Source organism: Protopterus annectens, chromosome 7.part0 (assembly GCF_019279795.1).
Source record: "Protopterus annectens isolate FY-2018-M chromosome 7.part0, PAN1.0, whole genome shotgun sequence".
NCBI lineage: Eukaryota > Metazoa > Chordata > Ceratodontiformes > Protopteridae > Protopterus > Protopterus annectens.
The window spans coordinates 1,693,055,093-1,693,077,713 of record NC_056739.1 but is presented as its reverse complement, the minus strand read 5'-3'; the positions used below and the strand labels follow the sequence as shown (position 1 = coordinate 1,693,077,713).

The following is a 22,621-nucleotide window of genomic DNA, read 5'->3' as shown; positions in this document are numbered from 1 at the left end:
AAACATTGGCATTTACCCAAAATTTAGCCTTCCAAGAGGGCAACTGGCATCTGGGGCAAGAAACACTGAGGAAAATGGTGTCGGCTGATGCCTTTATACCCGAAGACCAGCAGAGATGACGTCGGGTGAAGTGCGACATCAGCCGGACCCGGACTTTGGAATCCGGCCGACCGAAGGGCTGCCTGACGACAGGACAACCCAGTTGTTATGACTGCAGATGCTATCCAGTTCGGACATCTACATTTATGGTAGGTACAAAACTGTACTTTCCCTGGACTTGCTAAGTCTAATTATGTTGGCTGCCAAAAAGCAATTACTAGAAAATGGAAATACAAGTCTAAGCCAAGTGTACTAGAAGCCGTGAATTTAGTAACCAAAATAACTGTAAATGGGATCTTTAGAAAAGGGTAGGCACAGATTACATAGAAAAAATGGTAATTGTGAAAATACATGTAGAATAATATTTTACAGGAGGAATGGGGTTTAAAAGAAGGCAGGTTTCGATGAACTATGTAGTGTTTTGACTAATGACTGGATAGATTATAAATGATGCATAAAGTTTGCGACTAAACACAGTAGAGAGTTGAAGATTCTCAACTAAAAATTTGTTAGTAGTTTTTCATTTATATAAATGTATGATTGCCTGTGTCATAAGTGATTAATTTAAGATATTTATTGTTTAAAAAATGGAAATTGTTAGAATAATTCATGTAATAAATGGTTTGAAGGAGGAATGACGTTTGCGAAGGCAGTCACTGAATAATTTATATATTTAAATTGTATGATTAATAAAAATATATGTAATGTACAGTACTTGTAAAGTTAATATATGATCGCCTTTATGCAAATGTAAGTTTGCCTGTGTCACAAGTGATTTTTTAAACCTTTATTGAAGTATCTTGACCATTTGTGTTAGTCTTGTTGACTTTATAATTTAAGTCCCTCCTAAAACTGGAAAATTCCATAAATAGTATGTCTAATTTAGTTTATGGGTTTGGGGAATACATTATATAAACATAGAAACAGATGACTGCCAATTGTAAAGCCAAGGACAAGAAAAATATGAATCCCAACATCTATTTGATGTAAATACACAGCAAAGAGTAAGAGTAGAGGGGACAACCCTGCCTAGTACTCATCTGCAGGGTAATTGTTTCAGAGAACCCCAATCTAGTTTTGATTGTGATGGAAAAATCCTGATATATTGCTTGAGTAAGGGAAGAAATTTTCTCAGGAAAATCCATTGTTCTCATAACTGCAAAAAGAAAGTCCCAGCTTACCCTATCGAAAGCCTTCTTGGTATCTAGGCTTGATTAAAATAAGGAAACCTGCCTGACATGGAGGCACTTTCAACAACGTAAAAAGTTTAATAAGTTATCAAACGTAGAGCAGCCTAGGACAAAAAACAGTGTGGGACCTGCTCTGACTAACATTCTATAGGTCACCTTCCATGTCTTCCTTCAGGTCTTTCCATAGCCTTTCAGGTGGATAGGCTTATGAGGCAATTTTTTCAGACACAGATCTAGATGGGGGTTTTACCCAGCTCTGTCCCCCACTGGGTCCATGACTCGACTTTCTCCTTTTAGGCCTGTTGCATCTTCCTCCAGCTTTGGATTCCTGTCGTCTGAAGGTTCTGAGAGTCGAGTTGTTGGAGCCAGTAGTGATTATTTCTCAGAGTCAACTCCTCCTGCTTCCCTGTCTCACTGGGCTCTGACCACATTGGAGCAGAGTGGCTCTCAGAGCCACAGCCTTGACCGGCTTGGGGGGGTGCAATTCAGAAGTTTTTTGGAGCCGTCACTTCCCCTATGAGCCTTTGCATTCAACAGCTCAGTGCCATCTCCCCCTTTGGAGTGGACAGCCGGCAAGGCTCGAGTGCTTTCTGCATAGACAGCTTTGGCTCTGGGTAGAACATCTTCATTGTCTCCCGGCCTGTCTGCCTTGAAGAATATGGAGAAGGTTCTGTCCTTACCAAGGAGATCCTCCTCCCATTGGTTTCAGATCCATTCCTTACCTCCTCGGATACTAGGTCTGAGACCTCAGGTTTGCCACCTCCAGTACATCCAGCCCAGCCAAGTCTCAAAGCCATTCTACATGTGGAACCCCAGGTCTCTTACGATACTTCCCCAGAGCATCCCCCAGAGGAGGTACCCCAGAAGAGAAGATGCAAGAGGAGACACCTGGATTCTCCTCAAGATTCTGCCACAGAAGACACCAGTTTCGAGGAAGAGAAAGTACTTCCACAGATCTCCACCTGAGAATGTCTCCTGTGGCGACATCTTGGAAATCTTGTGCCAAAAATGTGGTTGGACTGCCCAAAACCCAACTCCAGAGGAAATGGTCTTCTTGGAGGCTTTTGGGTCCTGCCCATTTAAATCTTGGTGTCCCGCCCTTGCTGAGGCACTCAGACTTGATATCAACCAGGGCATGGGAGGAGCTGGACACTGTAGAATCTGTCCCCAAATGTGCAACTAGGATTCTTGGTGCCCTAACAGACCAACCACATTGGACCAGAGGTATCTCAGTAGATGCCATGGTTCTTGCGGCAGCCCCTGTAAGGAGCTCACTTAGGAAAGCTCCACTGTCCATCCCCCTAACAGGGAGACTCTGGCCATGGACAGATTTGGCAAGAGAGTTTACGCTTCTGCCACTTTTCACCTTTATGAGTGCTAAACTACCTTTCTTATTTTAGTAGGTTATGGAGGGATTTAATCAAAGAAAACTCTAGCTCTGTCCATGTCTGATGAGGAAAAGAAGGTGTTTTCCTCCGGAATGACTTGAGTGGCCAATCACCAATGCGTCCATGAGGTTAATTTCCCATGCTGCAGAGGGCACCTCTAGGGCTGCCTGTTCAGGCATTGGCATTAGGCGTCATGCATGGATGTGGCTGTGTGACTTTTTGTGGAACCTTTCAAGGTGGCATTTGTCAATGCACCCTTTGATGGATCGTCATTATTTGGGCTCACTGTCAAAGATGCACTCACCCATAGCGAGAAAGATGGAAATACCTTGTTTGCCATCGGAATCCGGTTTTCTACTCCACAAAGATCCTTCTCCAGGAATCAGAGTGGTGGCAAAAAATGTGGTTCAGCAAGTCTCAAGGTCCTTTTCAAGAATCCCAGGGAGATTGTTCCCACAGAAGCAGAGGGGAAAACAATAGTAATGGTAGATGCCACCCATGCGGCAGAGGGGGTCCACAAAATCATGGGTCTTTAGATTCATTGTCGGACAGACCTTTTCAGCTCTTCTTAGGAGTTGCCCAACTGTCCCTTTCTCGTGGCAGTCGGGGGCACTTATCCTTACACCCAAAAGCCTGAAAAAACATCACAAAAAAAATCAGTGGGTGCAAAGCACGATATCCAGAGGCTGTTCTATTCCCTTTTTAAAGCATTCCATACCAAACAGATCCCTCTGCGATGTTCCACCCAGTCAGAGGGAATCCTTAACATTGGAAATTGCAAAGCTACTAGACAAAGAGCCCTAGATCAAACCCGATCAGGGGTTTACTCAAGATTCTTTTTGGTACCAAAAATGAGACTGCATCCAAGGCCAATATTGGTCCTGAACTCTCTGAACAAGTTGGTAAAAAAAACTAAAGATTCTGGTCATGGTCCAGTCCATTCTACTTCTATTGCAAATAGACAGATGTATGTGCCCGATAGGACAGTACTCATCTTTCAGGTCTATCAGAATGAACAGGTCTGTCGGAATGAACAGGTGCTCCAGAAGGTATCTCTGCTTCAGGCTGGGAGCCAGTCACTTCCAGTTCAGTCTTCCTTTTTGGTCTCACCACAGCCCCCAGGGTGTTAATCAAATGCATGATGGTAGTCAGAGCTCACTTGATACTGCAGGAATTTCACGTTTCCTTACTGGACAATTGCCTCCACACAGCTCCAAACAAGCATCTACTCACCCAAGCCAGGGATTATTTGTTACACCTAGCCCCTACCTTAGGCATAACCAACAACACACATAAATCGCAGTGGGACATGGTCCAGGTAATAGAATTCATAGCAGCTCTTCTGAACACATCCAAACCTCTGGCCTTCCTGCCTCCAGACAGAATTTCCAGTTTAAGACTACTTATCAGACAAATTCTATCAATACCAGATCCACCAGTGAAATTCGGTCTGATGTTATCTATATCACTATTCCTCATTGTTGGGTCTTGGATCAGACATCGGAACCCAGCTGGCAACTTTACATACAGCTTCTAGGCTCAAGCTTCTCCCACTCCCGTAATCCCCTGCTGCCTTCTAACCTCTCAAATCTGATTTGCCGCCTTCAGCATCAGACTTGGGTTTCTCTGTCTCGGCCCCTGTAGGGAATATGTACCGTTATTTTAATTTCTCTATTTGTAGAGTATCTTTTAGTGTTTTATTTTTAGTTTAGTGTTCTTTTCTGTGCTAGTAGATTTAGTCCCTCCCTTCCCATTTTATGTTTTCATTGCTTAGTTCTGTTTTGGCTTCCTTTTTCTATTGGCCGTTACTTAGTTTTCCCAGAGTAGTTTTTGTGCAGCTTTGTTTGTGCTTGGTGTAGTTATTATCTGTGGTAGTTTATTTGGCTGTGTTTACCGGCTCTGACCTCAACTTGGTTTTCCGGTATCGAGTTAGTGTCTCTCTTTGGCTTAGATTCTGTCATTATGTCTGACAAGCCTGTCTGTTTCAAAAGGTACTCCTCATGCAGTCGGAAGATGGCTGTTTATGATACTCATGAGGACTGCCTTTATTGTTTGGGTACTGAGCACTTGGAGGTTGAATGCGACATCTGTGCTGCATTAAACCCCAGCGTTTTGGTTGAGCACCGAAACAAACTCCTTTTGAAAGGGTTGGCTCAAGGGGGTCCCTTGGCTCAGTCCCCTGCCAGGTCTGGATCCTCAGAGCACAAAAGGAAAGCCCCTGGGGTCCTCCTCCTCCTCAAAAAAAAAAAAAAAAAAAAAAAAAAAAAAAGGCGAGGATGTCTGATCCTAGTGCCTTCATTCTGACTACAGCTTCGACCCGGTCAGATCCAATGACCTCGGGTCCAAAGATCTGCAACTCCCTTGGATCCAGGGCCACTGGTCTGCGGCCCTTAGATCCAAGGTCGCAGGAATTCACTCCTAGATCCAAGGTCTCCCGATCGAGGCCTTCAGATTCAGTTGGCCCAAACTCTCTGATCCTGTTTTGTCTTTGGATCTGAGGAGGTTGCATCCATGATCAGTGTCGAATCCCACTATTGTTGTTATTGAGGATTTCCCCTCAGTTTCTGGCTTGGGGGGCAGTCCCCTTCTGCCTCCAAGCACAGGTCTTGTTCTTTAGAGGGGGGAGGTCCTTGGGATCTAGATGCCCATCCCTGGCTAGGTCCTCTACCTTCTGCAGGAGCTTACTCCCTTGTGATATGGGTAGGATGATGAGTTCTTTCTCATGGCTCAGATTGAGTTGGGGCTTCTCGCATCTCCTGCCCATTTGGCCATGGGGCCATCTCCTACCCCCTCATTGACTTTTCTTTGTCCAACCAGGTTGGTTTTGGAGTTACTGGCCCTGGATTGCACAGGGAGCGAGACGGAGATCCCTGGGGACTTTTCAGTCTCTGCCCCATCTGAGTGTCTGACTATTTCTGCTCGGCCTCACCCTGAGCAGATGGAGCCCCAGCCTGGAGCCCTTGGGTGGGGGTTCTGGACCTGTTTTCTCAGACCGGTCCCTTCCCCTTGGTGCTTTGGCCCTTGTCAGCTCAGAGCTGGTACTATCCAGAGGTTCTGGCCTGCTCTGGTCCTTCTCCCCAGGCAAGCCTTCCTGCTGGGAGTGTGCATGAGGCATCATCCAGTCCTTTGGCAAGAGTGCCGGTCGGCCACTACCCGAATTTCATCTTCCAAATTGAAGCTGAAGTCTTCTAAAGCTAAGTACCCATTGGGGATCTTTTTTCTTTTACTAACCAATGTCAGAAAAAGTTAACAATTGTCTCGCCTGTGGAAAGCAAATACCACACAGAGACTTTCATTCTTACTGCGTCACTTGCTTAGGCCCAGAACACAACGTCCCATGTTGTTTCTTCTGTGCTTTGTTCAATGCCAGAACACTATACGTCATTGGGCCCTTATTGTAGCTAGATATTTTCACTTACATTAAAAAATTATAATTCTCACCTTTTGCGTACAACACCTTTTTGTTGTTAAATGTCTAGTTGCAGTTTTTGTGGTATATGCATACACTGTCTGGCAGGTTGAACTTTTGTATAGTTATTTGTAGTCCTATCCATTTCAGCATATGTCATAACTTACAAAACATTTTGTTTTATTGAAAGCCCTCAAACAAAAAAACACACCCCAATACCCTGCTAAAAACCTATTAATTTAATACTAACAAAGAAAACTATGTACCTCCTCAAATGTTGAAGTTTTACCCTCTTAATAGGAAGGCATGTCCCAAACTGACAGTCACACTCTGACTTGAGTTAACCTAAAAGAAAGGTTATCTATGTTAAGACGCATTATGTAGCCTGTGCATCTGCTAAGTGCCAACTGTTTTTTGTCTTATCTTTATAGCTCTCCCACTTGGGAAAATCCCTGAATGTTTTCAGAGAACATTATCTGCTAGCCAGTTTCTTTTTTCCACCCTGTCAATCGCTGTCCACCAGTCTGTAACCAATTTCTCTTTATCAGATTGTCTTCATGGAGACATGAGAACCAGACAGTCAATTTCCCATTATGGCTTTTTTCCCATTGAAGTGAGAGCCATATACAGAATTGCTACTAAGCATACATTCATTTGCTAGAAAAATGCCTCATAATAGTCGGTATTCTTTTTCATTTACTTGCGTTCTCTTAAAACTTGTTACTGAAACAATCTAAGGTCCTTAATCCAGTCATTCCCCCATACAGGAATAAGAAAATAAAAAGCACATTAATTTTTCTTTTGTCGTGCTCTTTTAACCCTGCTTTTTTTTACATTGCAGTGCCTACATTTCTTTAATCTGAACAAAAAGAAAGAGAAAAAGGAGAAAAAGGAGAAAGAAAGTGAAAAAAAGAACAGCAGCACATATTTACAATCCCCATAACACTTAAAAATAACTGAGAAAACTTTACTTCATAGTATGCAAAGAAAACCATACACCACAAAAGTAGTACTATTAAGAAAAAATATTTTCTTTACTTGGTTTAACAGTTTACCAAATGCATGGCAGAAGTTGCAGCTTATTTGAGACTGAAGGGATTCCAGGTGCTTGCATATCTAGACTGGCTCCTAACTGCCTCATCCCAAGCATCAACTTCAACATGTCGGATTATGTGCTCCAGATTTGCCACACTTTGGGCATTATAATAAGTCTTGCCAAATCAAAACTTCGACCAGCTCAAATCCTGGAATTAATCGGGATAGTTTTAAACATTACAGAGACAGCATCCTTGCCTCTCCACTGCATCACTTGTATTAGAAATCGGGTTCAGGCAGTCCTTTCCCATTCCTTTCCCCCAGCAAGGTTAGTGCTTCAAGCACTTGGTTGGGTCACTGGCAGCTGCTGTAGTACTACTACCTCTTGCGCGCTTCTTTGTGCAGGTTCTCCTATGGACTTTAGCTGCCCTGTCCTTTCAAGTAAAACTCGCCCCAGTTTGCAAGCAACACATTCATTGGTGGGTACAGTTGGACTATCTTTTTGTTTTACCAAACCCAGTAGCCACAGTGAGTATGGATGCTTCTCAGCTAGAGTTTGGGGGGCATTTCTTGGGAAGAACTGCCCAAGGCATGTGGTCCCTCGAGACCAAGTTGCATATCTGTGTTCTAGAAATGAGAGCAGTCCTTTTAGCATTTCTAGATGCTCCCCCTTGGGGGCTGTTGCGGTTTGGACCATCAACTAGTCCGTAGTCTGGTACATTGACAGACAAGGAGGAACCTGACTGCAGAGAGGCCATGAGGGTTTGGGAATGGGCAATTGCATCAGACTGCTTTCTAATTGCGACACACATTCCTGGGGAAAAGCAACGTGCGTGAACACAAATGAAGCAGATCCATTCTGATACCTCATGAGTGGTCTCAAAATCAGTGGGTAGTGAATGTGATTTTCAAGCATTGGGGTCAACCTTGCTGCGACCTGCTGAGTCCTATTTGCCACTGCTATCAACAAGTGCAGCAGCTATCAACAAGTGCAGCAAGTTCTTCACTCTGATCCCCCATCCAAGGGAGTCACCAAGAGATGCTATGCTTCACATTTGGCCCACTGATCTCCTTTATGCTTATCCTCCTCTTCCCCTGATTCTAAGATTTTTGTATAAAGTAAGCAGGCTGAAAAGCTCAGTAGTCATCATTGGCCCCTTCTGGCATCGGCAAGTATGGCTTCCATTTCTACTGTCTCATCTTAGTTGTCCTCAGTGGATACTGGAACCTACTCAGGATCTCCTCTCTCCGTCAAGGATTCAATACCCCAACATTCAGACCCTCAAGTTGATCCCTTTGTTTGTCCACTTCCAGTAATGGACAGTCCAGGCTCTCTTCCCCAGTCTGTGACCATATTTTGGCTTCTTAAAATGATTCTACCAAAAAGTTTATAAAAAGCAAGTGGAAAAGATTTTCTATCTGTGGATCAGATAAGGACATTAATCCATTTTCTGCACCAGTTTTGGCTGTTCTTCAATTTTTGACAACTCTTTTCAAGAGTGTGCTAGTTTCTACATCTTTATACTTAATTTGCCAGCAATTTCAAATTTACACATGCTGAATAAATCCTTTTTCCTTAGGTACCTGTAGAGTTTGTAAAACTGTTATGAAAGGCATTTTTCACCTAAGGCATCAAGTAAAGGAAACCTCCCGGCCTTGGCAGCTTACTGCAGTACTTGAAGGTTTGACAGAAAAGCCCTTTGAGTCTTGACAAATCTGACATAAAATTTCTGTCATGGAAGACTCTGTTCTTGGTAGCTGTAACTTCAGCAAAAAGAATTTCCGAACTCCAGGCTTTTTCAGCAAAAAGTCTTTACATTATTTTCCAGAAAGATAGGGTTTCTCTGCAGACTAACCCTATATTTGTCCCTAAGACAGCTTTTAAAAGTAGCAATCAGTTCATTCACTTGCCAGTTTTCTTTCCAAATTTTGCAGACAAAGGAGAGTGCATGCTACTCCTTAACTTGTACGGACAGCTACGTTTTTACCTTCACAGAACAAAACACTTTACAATAGTCAGACCAGCTTTTTGTATCTTTCTCTCCATATATATATTCCATTCAATTTCTAAAGTTACCCTAGCTAAATGGATTACAGACTGCATCTCATGGGTTTACTCTCAGAAGAGTATGGCATTGCCAAGACTTCCCCGAGGTCACTCAGCTAAATCTGTGGTTGCTTCATTGGCTTTTTGGGCAAGAAAACCTATAGATGGCATTTGCAGTAGCTACATGGTCTAAGGTTCATTCCTTTGTTTCACATTACAGATTGGACATCATATCTAGAAGTAGAGCCTCCTTTGGTTCAGCAGTACTGCAGAATATCCTTCCATGAGGGCCGCCCTATGTCTGCTTTGCTGGAGACTGTCCCATAAGTGAGGAAGAATGAAAAGGACAACATCAGATTTATAAGTTATGCACTCACCATAACTAATGTATCTGTGTTGTCCATTTTCATTCTTCCTCAACTCCCCTCCACCCCCATCCATTTTCTTCTTTTGGAAGGATCTATTGGGTTGTCTTTGGAACCTAAAGTTCTAGGTTTGAGCCCTATCTTTTCTGTATTGTGTTTGAATATATCTGTTTCTCCTCTATTATTATGAAACAGAACAGCAAACTCTGTCTGAGGCAATGGGAATGGAGTGGGGCATTATGGGGAGAGGGAGGAGCTCAAGAGTTGGATCCAAAGTCTACAGTATGCAGGCAAGTCTGATCCGAAGATTGGCTCCATAATCCAGAAGTGAGGAAGAATGAAAATCACAGATTCCTAGTTATGATGAGCACATGACTTATTCTTAGTGTTTCTGCTGCCATTGCACAAGATATATGGCACTCCACTCTACAATTTGTACATATGTACACTTATTTTTTAACTACATCATCTTCATAAGTGTTTCCCAGTAAATATCTTTATTTCTAGCCATTTTAACTGTAGTTGACAGTTCTCTACTATTCCCATTCAAGTACTTTGGTGAATTAACTTATTTACCAGCTTACGGTAGTTGCCGTGGGGGTGCAGCGGTTAGCATTGTCGCCTCACAGCAAGAGGTTCTCATGTTCGATTCTTTGCTGGAGCGCCTTCTGTGTGGAGTCTGAATCTCCTCCCCATGGTCGAGTTACGCTAAAGACATGCATGTAGGTGTGAGCATGAATGGGCGTGCCTTCATTGAAGGTTGGGTGGCGGGCTGGCAACTCGGCACCATAAAAATCCACTGCCAGGCATGAGTGGACTGGAGTTCCACTGTGGTGACCCCTAGCCAGGAAAAGCCGAAAGACTTTTAAGACCAGCTTACGGTGAAGGTTAGCTTTAATAGTCAGGATTTATACTTTTACTGTTTTCCTCCTTTCTCCATCAGTCAGGGCTGACCTAGCTCAGGGATTCCTTCACCTATCCACTCAGAAAGATGTGTTCATATGAAACTCTTCCCCTGACGACAGACCTCCTCCTTTAACATATTCTAAATGCTTTATATCCATGTTTTTTGCTTTGTGAATGATATTCTGAAGTAACTTGATTTTCTTATTAAAATAGTCTACTAAACCAACAATAAAATTAGTAAATGTGAGATTGAAAATAATCAGTCTCATTTGCGAAATATAGCTGTATAAGAATAAGTTAAAACTGTACTTTTGTTGAATTTGTTAAACTTATGAGGAATTGAAAAGCATTTGCCTCGCTTCATGTCATTAATGTTTGGAAGGACCCCGAGGGGAGGGGAAGAAGGAAAAAGGTAACGGAGTAAAACAATTTAACAGTACTTGTATGAAATCTTTCACAAAATAAATAGTTCTAATTTTACAGTTTATGGTTGGTATTTCTGTATTAGTGGACGTTATCTGGGTCCTGCCGCTTTTCATTGTGGATTGTACAGCTTGTGGTTGGTGTTTGTGAATTTCAACAGTTTAATGAAGATGTTTAAACAAATATGCCAGGAAAAAAAAAACAGTGTCTTAAAATAAGAGTTTAGAACAGCCTCCTGAATTAGGAAACTTCTTGAAAATCTTCCATAGGGTCAGCAGATAATAACTGGGTTTTCTGTCTGCCGACATACATGTCATTAAAGATCTAATGCTACATTGGGGACCCAGAGCATGTACATTTTTTTTTCTTGCTTTTCTCACAAAAAAAAAAGAATAGAAATGTATGATAGACATTCTTACGTGTGTTTTGTCAGTATGTAAACTGCCAACTATCGGAGAAAATACTAAGAATTTTATATCCCACATCACACTTTTTCCTTCTGTTAGTTAAAAAGAAAAATGATCATTAAAACATATACATAACATGAGAACACTGATGCAGTTTATGTGCTTTACATATTCTAAAATGTTTTTAGATGCATACTTGCTTCTCTCTTTACCCGCGGTGGTGGTGCTGCGGTAGCGTTGTCGCCTCACAGTAAGACGCTGCCCGGTTCAGTTCTCAGCTAGAGCGTCTTCTGCGTGGAGACATGCGTGAATGGACGTACCTTTGTTGAAGGTTGTACGTCAGGCCTGGCAAGCCGGTACGTAAAAATCAACTGCCAGTCATTAGCGGACCGGAGTTCCGCTGTGGCGACCCCTAACCGGGAAAAGCTGAAATACACAAACAAACTTTCTTCTTTCTTTATGCATAGCCTCTGTCTGTTGTACATTAATTTATGCCCATGCTATAGCTGTCATTTGTTTACTGTTCTTTACTTTCTGACTGTGTTGTATTTGCTTTAATCTGCAAAACAAACTTAGTCTTTAGAAAATATAGTAATTGATAACTACTGGTTGCACATTATTTGCTACTGTAACTTGTGGGCTCTGATCTTATTTGTTTAATATTCTACTGCTAGCATCTTTTAGTGATGAAGAACAGGGCATCCTTCCCCGGGCTGCAGCAGAAATCTTCAAGACTATTGATGAGAATGACTTGATAGATTACACTCTGAGGGTTTCTTATTTGGAGGTATACAAGGAAGAGTTCCATGATCTTCTCGAAGTAGAATCTGCCATGAAGAATATCCAGATAAGAGAAGATGAGAAGGGTAATATAGGTAAGAAACTTGTTTATGTATTGTTATTTTAATGTGTACATTTCCAATAAATTACTGGAAATGTATTCAGAATTCTGCTTTGTTTTTAATTTAGCTTCTTTAAGAAGTAAATTCAAGTTTGTAAAAGTTGAACGTTTCATACTGTGAGCTTATTTAGTAGAATAAAGGATGGACACGTGTATATATACACACACACACACACACACACACACACACACACACACACACACACACACACACATCAGAAAACTCTGGATAGATTATCATGCCTCTTGAATAACTCCTTGCTTTTATTTGTCTCTGTACCGCACATTTTGAGAGCTCATTATACTTGTCCATGATACTCCTTAAAAAAAAAAAAAAAAAAAAAAAAAGTTATTTTTATTATTACTAAAACTGCTTCTTAAGCTTTGACTCATCACATGTTCCAGTAATGGTGTTGTATACCCATTTCATGTAAGTTTTGCCTTTTCTTCTCCTGTTTTCTATTGTCTAGTCCCAGGTTGCCTATTTTCATTTCATACATTATTGCCTTCAATTCCTTATTTATCCTTCAAAACTACTTATGTCCCCTGCATGGTCTCTAAAAGTATAAGCAGTACTGTAGTTGCATTCCCCTTGGTGCCTTTTAAAGAGGCTGAAACCTGTCTGGCTCTTGAAATAAACTGATGTCTTTATTGTGCTTGGTGACTGTATGTAGCCATAATCCCGATGTCCTTTTTCCTGATCAGTTGCTAGCAGTTGGAACTGTTAGCTTTTAGTCGTGTTTCTAGATATTGCTTTCATGTGGAACACCTTATACTTGGTGCTTGAGGTCATCCCAGGTTGTAGGCTTCTTTAAATCCTTTCTCGGGCTTTTCCCCTCATCCTTCAGTGCTTGTCCATGATGGATATCATCCACAAGTAGGTTAATCCTGTGCTTCACTCTTAGTATTTAAGTCCCATAATTGACCTCTTTCAGTGACCCCCCCCCCCCCCATTAAACAACTGTCCCATTATAATTGATGTCTTACCATTCGGGCAGTTTTTATACCCAGCTTATTAGTTTTCTAATGCTACATGAGAGACTGAGTGAGAGACTTTGAATTCATTAATCTACTGGTTACCTCCCTTTTCAGTCAAGTAAGATAAAGGTTTAGTTTGCCAGGAATTTTTTTTCCCATAAACCAACACTGACACTTATTTGTGTGGTGATGTCCTTCAAGGATGCATCTGCAGTCATCACATATGGGTTGTCCTGCCTCAGGCAGCCCTTTGGTCGGCCGGATTCCAAAGTCTGGGTCCGGCGTCGGCTGATGTCGCCCCTTCCCTGACGTCAGAGCGCCTGGGGTATAAAAGCGTCAGCCGACGCCATCTTCCTCAGTCTTTCTTGCCGCGTGGTGCCCGAAGCAGAAGAAGTTCGCAAGTGCCGGTCGGCCAGCTCCTGTAATTCAGCTAAACCGAAGACTTCAAAAGCTAAGTACCCCGTTGGGGACTCTTTCTTGCCTCAGCCGATGTCAGATAAAATTAATAATTGCTTAACTTGTGGGAAACAAATACCTCAAAAGGATTTCCACTCTTACTGCCTACCTTGCCTAGGCCCAGACCACAACGTCTCGGCCTGTTCCGCCTGTGCTTCCTTCAACTGACGTCGGTCGGAGTTTGCAGAGGAATTTTTTGGGGCTAGTTTTGCTTACAAAATGCCGTCGGAGACTCCGACTTCACATTTAATACAGAAACGGAAGGACAAGGACCGACACACGCGGGCCGCGGTTTCGGCTGAAACCACGGCCAGGCCTACCGCGAGTGTCTCTGTCTCTGCTGAAACCGAGTCCTTGGTACTACCGTCCACCGAAACCGTACAACCGACAACCTCGGCCCCGGAGGCCACTACTGTATCGGTTGTTGAATCTCCATTGGAATCTGGTGTCAAGGAACCTTCCGACACCATTCCCTTAGACAAAACTACACCAGCACGTGGTGCAGCCAGACCTCCTGCGTCCATGTCTATTGAGGCATTCTCTAGGGCTAAAGCTGCTAAACACTCAAAATCTATGCCTCCCAGGGTTATCCCTCAGGGACCTACTACAGGTTTTCAGATCCTTAGTCTAGCAGAGGACCTTATTTCATTAATTAGGGGCTCTCAGCCTCATCCGGACAGGGGCTCTCAACCTCCTACAGAAAAAAGGCCCAGGGTTGAGCCCTCTAATCCCCTCTCCTCAGATGAGGCCTCTGATGGCTCTGCTCTCTCGGACTACCAGGAGGAGGCTTTTCCGGCCTACGAGGATTCAGATGCAGAGGAATCCATCCCTTCGGCCTCCCCTCCTGAAGAACTGTCTTTTGGGGAAACTCTGCACACTATGAGGGAGCATTTCCAATGGCAGGGCCAGGAATTCTCTGATTCAGGAAGAGATTAAGGACCTTCTTGCATTTGCCTCAGCATAGACCTTTGGCTATTCCCCCTGTTTTGAATGTCATTGATGATGTGTACTCTGAATCTAGCACAACCCCTGACACTCTCCCTCCAGCTCCTGCCAAACCCGATAGGTACTACAGGGTCCCGGAATCACACCTTTTCCTTTACAAGGCCCACTCTGCTGATCCAGAAACTATCTCCCAGGGCCCTAAAGGGGTTGCGGCTGTCACTACAAAAAATCCACTCCCCTCTGAAAGGGAGTCCAGGGCTTTAGAGCGATGGGGTAAAAAAGTGTATACTTCTGCTACCCTTTCTATGAGGGCTTTAAACTGTCAATTTCATATGATACAGTACCAAGAATATTTGTTAGATGAATTGCATAAAAAGCTGTCTTCACCTGAACCCCTAGATCGCAAATCACTTCAGGATCTGGTACATAACTCTCAACGGGTTAGCAACCATTTCTTGCAGTGTGGTTATGATGCATTGGAAGCTTCATGTAGGTCAGCTATGACAGGTGCAGTCATACGTAGGCATGCTTGGCTGAAGGAACAATCTCTGCCAGACCATGTTAAAGCAAAGCTTCTGGATGCTCCACTGGAAAAGCAAAAGTTATTTGGCTCCACTGCTCAGGAGGTCTTAAAGAAATTTGAAGAAAAGGCAAAATCTGTACAAACAGTCAAAGATTTTATGCAAGTCCAACCACCAAGATTCAGCAGAAATTGGCCTTCCAAGAACTGGTCCTTTCCAGACACAGACAGATTTCAGAGGCAAGAACAGGCATGCCAGAGGTAGAGGGCAAGCTAAAGGCTCCTACAGAGGACGTCAATGGCAGCATCCCAACCAGAGAGGTAGTGCAGGGCCTACAACTGCTGCACAAGGACAGACTCAATGACTTTACTTTGACACCGCCAACCAGGGCTCAATTGGAAGCACCTTTGGGCGGAAAGCTTTCCTTATTTTCAGGAAATTGGCACATTATTACAAGGGACAAATGGACACTACAAATAATAGACAAAGGATACAGGTTCCATTTCCACACATTACCGAAAAGAAAAGGCATGCCAGACCTGCCACCAAATGAAAGGGCAGAGGCTTTGAAACAAATCTCCAACTTAATGAAAATGAAAGCAATAGAAAAGGTTCCTCTCAGAACAAGGCCAAGGATTTTATTCCAGACTCTTCCTTGTTCCAAGAAAAGAAAAGCAATGGAGGCCTATTCTCGACTTGTCCGCACTAAATACTTATCTCATTGTGCCAAAATTCAAAATGCTGACTCTACAGCAACTCCTTCCCATGCTGGGCAAGGGGTCTTGGCTGTTAACTCTGGACCTCAAGGAGGCATACCTGCATGTCCCTATCAGACAAAGCTGCAGAAGACACCTCAGATTTCTTGCAGGTTCAGAGCATTATCAATTCTCAGCATTGCCCTTTGGCCTATCTACTGCGCCTAGAGTATTCACGAAATGCCTGGCATCAGTAATTGCACACTGCAGACTTCAGGGGATGCAAATATACCTGTATCTGGACGACTGCCTTATACAAGCTGACAGCCAACAAATTTTGGTAAAACACTTGAATTATGCCATTTATCTTCTTCAGGCCTTGGGATATACAGTCAACATTCACAAGTCAAGACTTGTACCATCCCAAAGAATAACTTTTCTGGGTGCGGATCTAGACACAACCACCCAAATGGCTTTCTTCACAGAAGAAAAACAAAACCAACTACCGGATTACTTCAAAAACCTGTCAAGACAAACTAAGCTGACTGCAAGGAAAATCCTGCAGGCCCTGGGTTACATGGCTTCTTGCATTCTTCTGATTCCTCAAGCAAGGCTACATATGAGGAAACTCCAATGGTACCTAAGGAGTTTATGGACTCAGCACAGTCACGGCTTGGAAACTTTGATACCACTCATCCCATGCCTTCAAAGGGAATTTCTGTCGTGGGCTCGAGCAAGCCAGTCAAACAGGGGTTTGCCCTTCAGCAAACCAATAGCCAGCCAAACCATTACAATGGATGCTTCAGACCACGGATGGGGAGCGCACATGGAAGGAAGATGCATTCAAGGACTATGGTCACAAAAAGAGCTATGCATGCACATAAACCAAAAGGAAATGCTGGCAGTGATGCATGCAATCGAGGCCTTCAAGTTATTTCTACATCAAGGCCACCTGCTAATAAGGACAGACAACACTACAGTTATGTGGTAAATAAACAAGCAAGGAGGCACCCTTTCCTACCCTCTTTGCAGACTGGCAATGAATCTATGGGAACTTTCCCTGACTCTCAATATACAGCTGCAATCCCAGTTTGTACCAGGAAAGGACAATATACTGGCGGACAGCTTAAGCAGGAACATCATGGATGCACACAAATGGATGCTGCACCCAGACATCTTCCATCAGATAACACAATCATGGGGGAGACTGGACATAGACCTCTTTGCCTCCCCACACAATCATCAGCTGGACAAATTCTGCACAAGGACATACCACCCACAAGCAATGAAAGTGGACGCCCTCTCTTTCAGCTGGAGATCTCTAACAGTGTATGCATTCCCACCTCTTCCATTAATGACCAAGGTCTTACTGAAGATCAGGGCAGAGCAGCCAAGAGTGATTCTGATAGCTCCGGACTGGCCAAGACAGCACTGGTACCCATTGCTAAAGAGCATGTCACGGACAAAACCATGGCTTCTGCCACAATGGCCGCTTCTCCTGACACAGCACAATTACAAAACTCTGCATTCCAACCTGAAAACATTACAGCTAGCTGCCTGGAAAATACCTTGACTCATCACCAGGATAAGCTATCCAAGAGAGTGAAGGATATCATCATGGAAGCTCGCAGGCCTTCCACACGAAAGGCATACTCAGCAAAATGGAAGATTTCACACCTGGAGCACCTCAAAGGGCCTAGATGCAACAGTTATGAACATGGCGCATATCCTGGAATATTTAGCAGAAATGCTCCACAATGGCCTGTCTTACTCTTCCATTAAAATTCATGCTTCAGCAATTTCAGCAGAGTACAATACTGATCCACCTGTCTTCTCTCATCCTCTGCTAAGACAGTTTCTAAGAGGAATTAAAAACATCAATCCTCCAAGGAAACCACCACTGCCTACTTGGGACCATAACTTTGTGTTGGAAAAACTAACACTGCCTCCCTTTGAACCAGCAGCATCTGCAGAACTACAGTTCCTCTCTTGGGAAGACTGCCTTCCTTCTGGCAATAACCTCTGCAAGAAGAGTATCTGAGTTACAGGCCCTCATGGCAGTACAGCCATTTCTTATTTTTCATCAAGACAGAGTCTCATTGAGAACCAATCCTTCATTTATGCCAAAGGTGGTATCTAGGGTCTCATTAAACCAAGCTATTCACCTGCCTACCTTCTTTCCAAATCCACAAAACAAAGGGGAAAAGCTTCTGCACACCCTGGACATACACAGACAGTTGCGCTACTACTTGGACAGAACAAAAAATTACAGAAAAACTGACAAGTTGTTTGTAGCATATGCTGCTGGTGCACAAGGAAAAGCAATTTCAAAACAGACAATTTCAAAATGGATAGGGAATTGCATTCGTTTCTGTTACTCCTTTCATGGAAAAACTGTGCCAGCTAACATTAGACCTCATTCGACCAGAGCCACAGCCACCTCCACAGCCTTCTTAAGAGGGGTGGCTACCAAGGACTTTTTAGAAGCTGCTACATAGAGCTCCATGCATACATTTTCCAAGCATTACAACTTACCTTTATATTCCAGATCCAGAGCAGGCTTTGCTATGGCAGTCCTGCAGGACATTTTAGCTACACCATCCTTTACATAGATCCTCCACCCCCAGATTGGCTATGGTATTCTACCCATATGTGATGACTGCAGATGCATCCTTGAAGGCCATAGTACAGTTTTGTACCTACCATAAATGTAGATGTCCGATAGGTATGCATCTGCAGTCAGGTTTACCCTCCCTCCTTCCCCTCTATGGTATTTCTTGGGTACATTCCCCTCTCATAGCTAGCTGGGGTTATCTATTATGGTGTATTTGTTTTTATATATGTATATATTTTTGTGCATGTTTGGAATTTATTGCATTTCTCCAAATTTAGCTTTCCTTAGAGGGCACCTGGCATCTGGGGCAAGAAAAACTGAGGAAGATGGCGTCGGCTGACGCTTTTATACCCCAGGCGCTCTGGCGTCGGGGAGGCGACATCAGCCGACGCCGGACCCAGACTTTGGAATCCGGCCGACCGAAGGGCTGCCTGAGGCAGGACAACCCATATGTGATGACTGCAGATGCATACCTATCGGACATCTACATTTATGGTAGGTACAAAACTGTACTTTTTCTTTCATGAAGTTGCTCAGCCTTTGCCTCAATCTTCTCTCCACCACTAATGTCAGGTTAAATGGTCTGTAATTCCAGTGGACCACCAAGGCATATGCCTCATGCAGAGGTATCACTTTCACATTCCTTTAGTCCCTTGGTTCTGCCTCCCCCACCTCCCTTTATTGAAGTCAGTTAAACAGATTTGGGAAGGGTACTTTAGTAATCCCTTTTTATTTGGTGTCCTGGGTATAATTTGCCTTGCTCTTGTCTTCCCTGAGTGTAAAAAGACTGAGAAGAACTTTTTAGCAGTTTGTTGCTGCATCCATTCATTCCTCCCCATCTTGCTAGACTTTCTCTTTTCATGCCAAAAGTTTTATATGCCTTTTCTTTGTAAATATTTATGCAAAAATTTAGAATATCTGCTTACTCTGCTTCCCTGCACCTTCTGCCTGTTTAGTTCAAGGTTAATCTGTCTTCATCCAATTATTTTTATTGTTTCATTATGTGTAGAAAGATTTCTTCCCATATTTAATCCCTTAGTCTATTTCCCTAATTCTGGCTTGGCCCTCTTAACCTCTTTGTTCACTTTCTTTCTTGGCTGTTCCCCACCTTCCTCCTCTTGTTCTCTTTCCTTGTCTACCTCACATTGCAGTATGGTATTAAGCTTCTCCAGATCTCCATTTTTATTAGTTATGTAAGGTGCTTTTTGGGTACAACAGCTCACCATCTGCTTTCCCACAGGTCTGTTTCTCATTCACCTGGTGTACCAAACCTGCCTAAGACTTTTCCAGGCTAACTCCTACCCATGTCTTTTGGCCAATGAGGAGGTCTGGTATACTAGTGCTGTGTTCTTCTGCTACTGAGAAAGTTTTTATTTATGCCTGTGTTTTTCTTTGTCATAATGTGCACCTATAACATCCCCTGGAGGGATGTGTAGTTGGGGTATTTTGACCTGTAACATCCTCTGGAGGGATGTGTAGTGGGGTATTTTGACCTATTATCCTATCTCCTGCTGCTACACAGTCACCGTCTCTGACTCCCTTGGCAGCACCCATCCCGTGTGTGTCCGTAGTGTTTACTGGATATCTACAGATAGGTGCACCTGGAGTGTGTGCCATCCTACTCTGGATGGACATCCTAGTCAAACGGAAGTAGTATGAGTCATAGTCAAGGCTTTATCCATATACACCATGGCACTAACTACAGATATGCATTGCTGCACTTGGTATTCATTCAAGGGAGACTGCCCCTACTGCCTTTATGTTTTGTGTGTGTGTTAAGTTTTATGCTTTAAGAGTCTCATGCTTTGACATTCCAATTTACATTCTTTAGAAATTTGTTTAACTTCAGTTTTTTTTTTTTGTTTGTTTTTTTTTTTTTACTGTGAGGCATTTGTTTGTTTTTAACCAACTCCCTCAATTGCCACACCCATGTTGCACATGGCTGATTTGTTTTCTTTTATGTAGCCAGGCTGATCAGTAACGATCTCTGTGTACTGCTTCACATCATTTGTTTGATGGCAGCAGCAGCAGTGAAGAATTTCTGAGCCATTGTTAACAAACAAATTATCTGTGGTTGTGAAACTGCAGCAGCAGTTTGAAAGATGATTATGGTAAAGAACCTGGATGGGCTTTGCAGGGATTGCAGCACCTGAGTTACTTAACTTTTATAGTATTTTTTTAATATTCATGCATTGGCAACTTAAAATTTTACAAGCTGAGTACATATAGGGTAGGTTTGTAACATTCAGTACTAAGTAATCTTTTTGTTTCTCTTCCAGCACATAATTCCTGATATTTATTCTTAACTAGGAGGAAAGATGTTTTGGAGTTCTGTATTTGGTGAGAACTGCAAAGGGAGCAAAGATTGAATTTGGGTACAATGAGCAGTAAAGCTGCTGTTTTTGTTGGTTAGTAAAACTGAGTACACTTTACTTTTCAGTGTTCATTAATTTGACTTAAGTTTAGAAGGTACCACTTCATATGGGGAAAAAAAAGTAACAGCCTGGCTGGAGCTGTCATGAAGCATGATTGAAAGATGTTATGTTATTTATTCAGTTTCAGGAAACTGGTGTATTCTGTGCGTTAAACAAGTTGATTTGCTACAATTCTAAATTCAGGAAACAGTCTTTAGACATTTTGACATGACTTTCACTGTATAATCAGAATGTAAGTCAGCATTGTATAAGTAACCAAGAAAGGATTACGTTTGCATAATTGCTGATTTTTCTTCCCCCTGGATATGAAAGGAGAGACCATCTGGAACAGACATGTGTAAATGATTTTTCTGATGGTCTGTTTTTTAATTTAGGATCAAATCAAAAGGTGCAACTGTATAGCTTAAAATTAGGGGAGAATTGATGAAGTAAATGCATTGCTTAGCTATGGTAATACTGTGTATTTTGTAAGTCATATCCCTGGAATGGTCATAACCATGGATGATATTCATGTTTTTTTCTATTGCAGTCCTAACTTGTGGGATTTTCTGCTGTGGAAGCCCTTGGCCGGCCTGACTACCAGAGTAAAAATCTCCCTCCTCCCAAGAATGGCGGACACCCTACCCTGACATCAGTACATTTGGGTATAAAGGGAGCTAGCTGCCACCATGACATAAGTCTTTCTTGCCTTTGGAGCCCGAAGCAGTGTTTCAGTGTGTCATTTGGTCTGCACTAGGGAGAAGCCTTCTAAAGCTAAGTACCCCGTTGAGGAACTTGTTTTCTTTGTTTAACCCATGTAAGATAAGGTTAACTGTTGTCTCCCCTATGGTAAGTAAATTCCACAGTGAGACTTTTAGACTTTGTGTGTTACCTGTCTAGGGCTAGATCATGACATCCCTAGTGTTCGTTTTGTGCCCATTTCAATTCTAGGACTGCCAAAATCTTAGCTAGGCATCTTAGTCTGCAATCTTCCTTGTATCTTTTGATGATGTCCACCAGTTGTCAAAGGTTGAGCTCCCTAAGCATAAGAAAGACAAGGAAAAAAGACCTAAGCTTAGGACCTTGGATAACAACCATTCAACATTGGCCAGTCCCCCAAGGCTCGTTATTGCCAAGGAAGGAAAAGCGTTTTCGCAGTCCCCTTCTGCAGCCAAAGTGGTGGCACAGGCCTCTGTTGAGACCCATACGGAATCCAACGTGCTGTCAGGTCCCTCAGCTTCTACACAGGCCGTGGCTTTCAGTTCTTTGGTTAGGTTTGGAGTTGCTCAGCAGACCTTGGCTTCCGAGGAGCAGTCTTGCACCAGTGACATTGCTTTGAAGTGTCAGCTTCTGTCGTTTCTGCATTACAAAGAGACTGGTGTCTAGATGGCGGATGTACTTGGGCCAAAGCAATCCCTATGAAGGGTTCTTCCTCCAGTCATATGCCTAGGCCTACTGCCCCCCCCCCCCCCCACACACACACACACACACACACACACACACACACACACACACACACACACACACACACACACACACCAGGTTATTAGCAAGAGCTGGTCAGGTTAGCTGAAGACCTCATTTCCTTAGTCAGTGCTAGGCAAACCCCTTTGTAGTCTTCCCCAGGAAAAAGGAAGAGGGATCCCTCTCCAGAAGTGTTTTCTGAACCTCCTGATTCAGGTGAGGATTCTGAACAGGGAAGTGTGTCTTTGAGGAGGGAACCTTCATATGAAGATTCAAATTCGCAGGCGAATCTGACTTCAGCTTCTCCTCCTAAAGACATATCCTTTGGGGAAACGATCCATGGCATGAGGGAACATTTCCAATG

At 43.1% G+C, this 22,621-nt stretch overlaps 1 protein-coding gene across 2 annotated transcripts in view; it reads left to right on the top strand.

Moving 5' to 3' along the window:
- The window catches only part of KIF7 (kinesin family member 7), a 1,697,985-nt gene that overhangs the window by 79,334 nt on the left and 1,596,030 nt on the right, over positions 1–22,621 (top strand). For both annotated transcript variants that reach the window (XM_044078207.1, XM_044078206.1), the window contains exon 3: positions 11,944–12,144. In XM_044078207.1, coding sequence (XP_043934142.1) covers positions 11,944–12,144 — 201 coding nt within the window. The remainder of the gene's footprint in view (positions 1–11,943; positions 12,145–22,621) is intronic.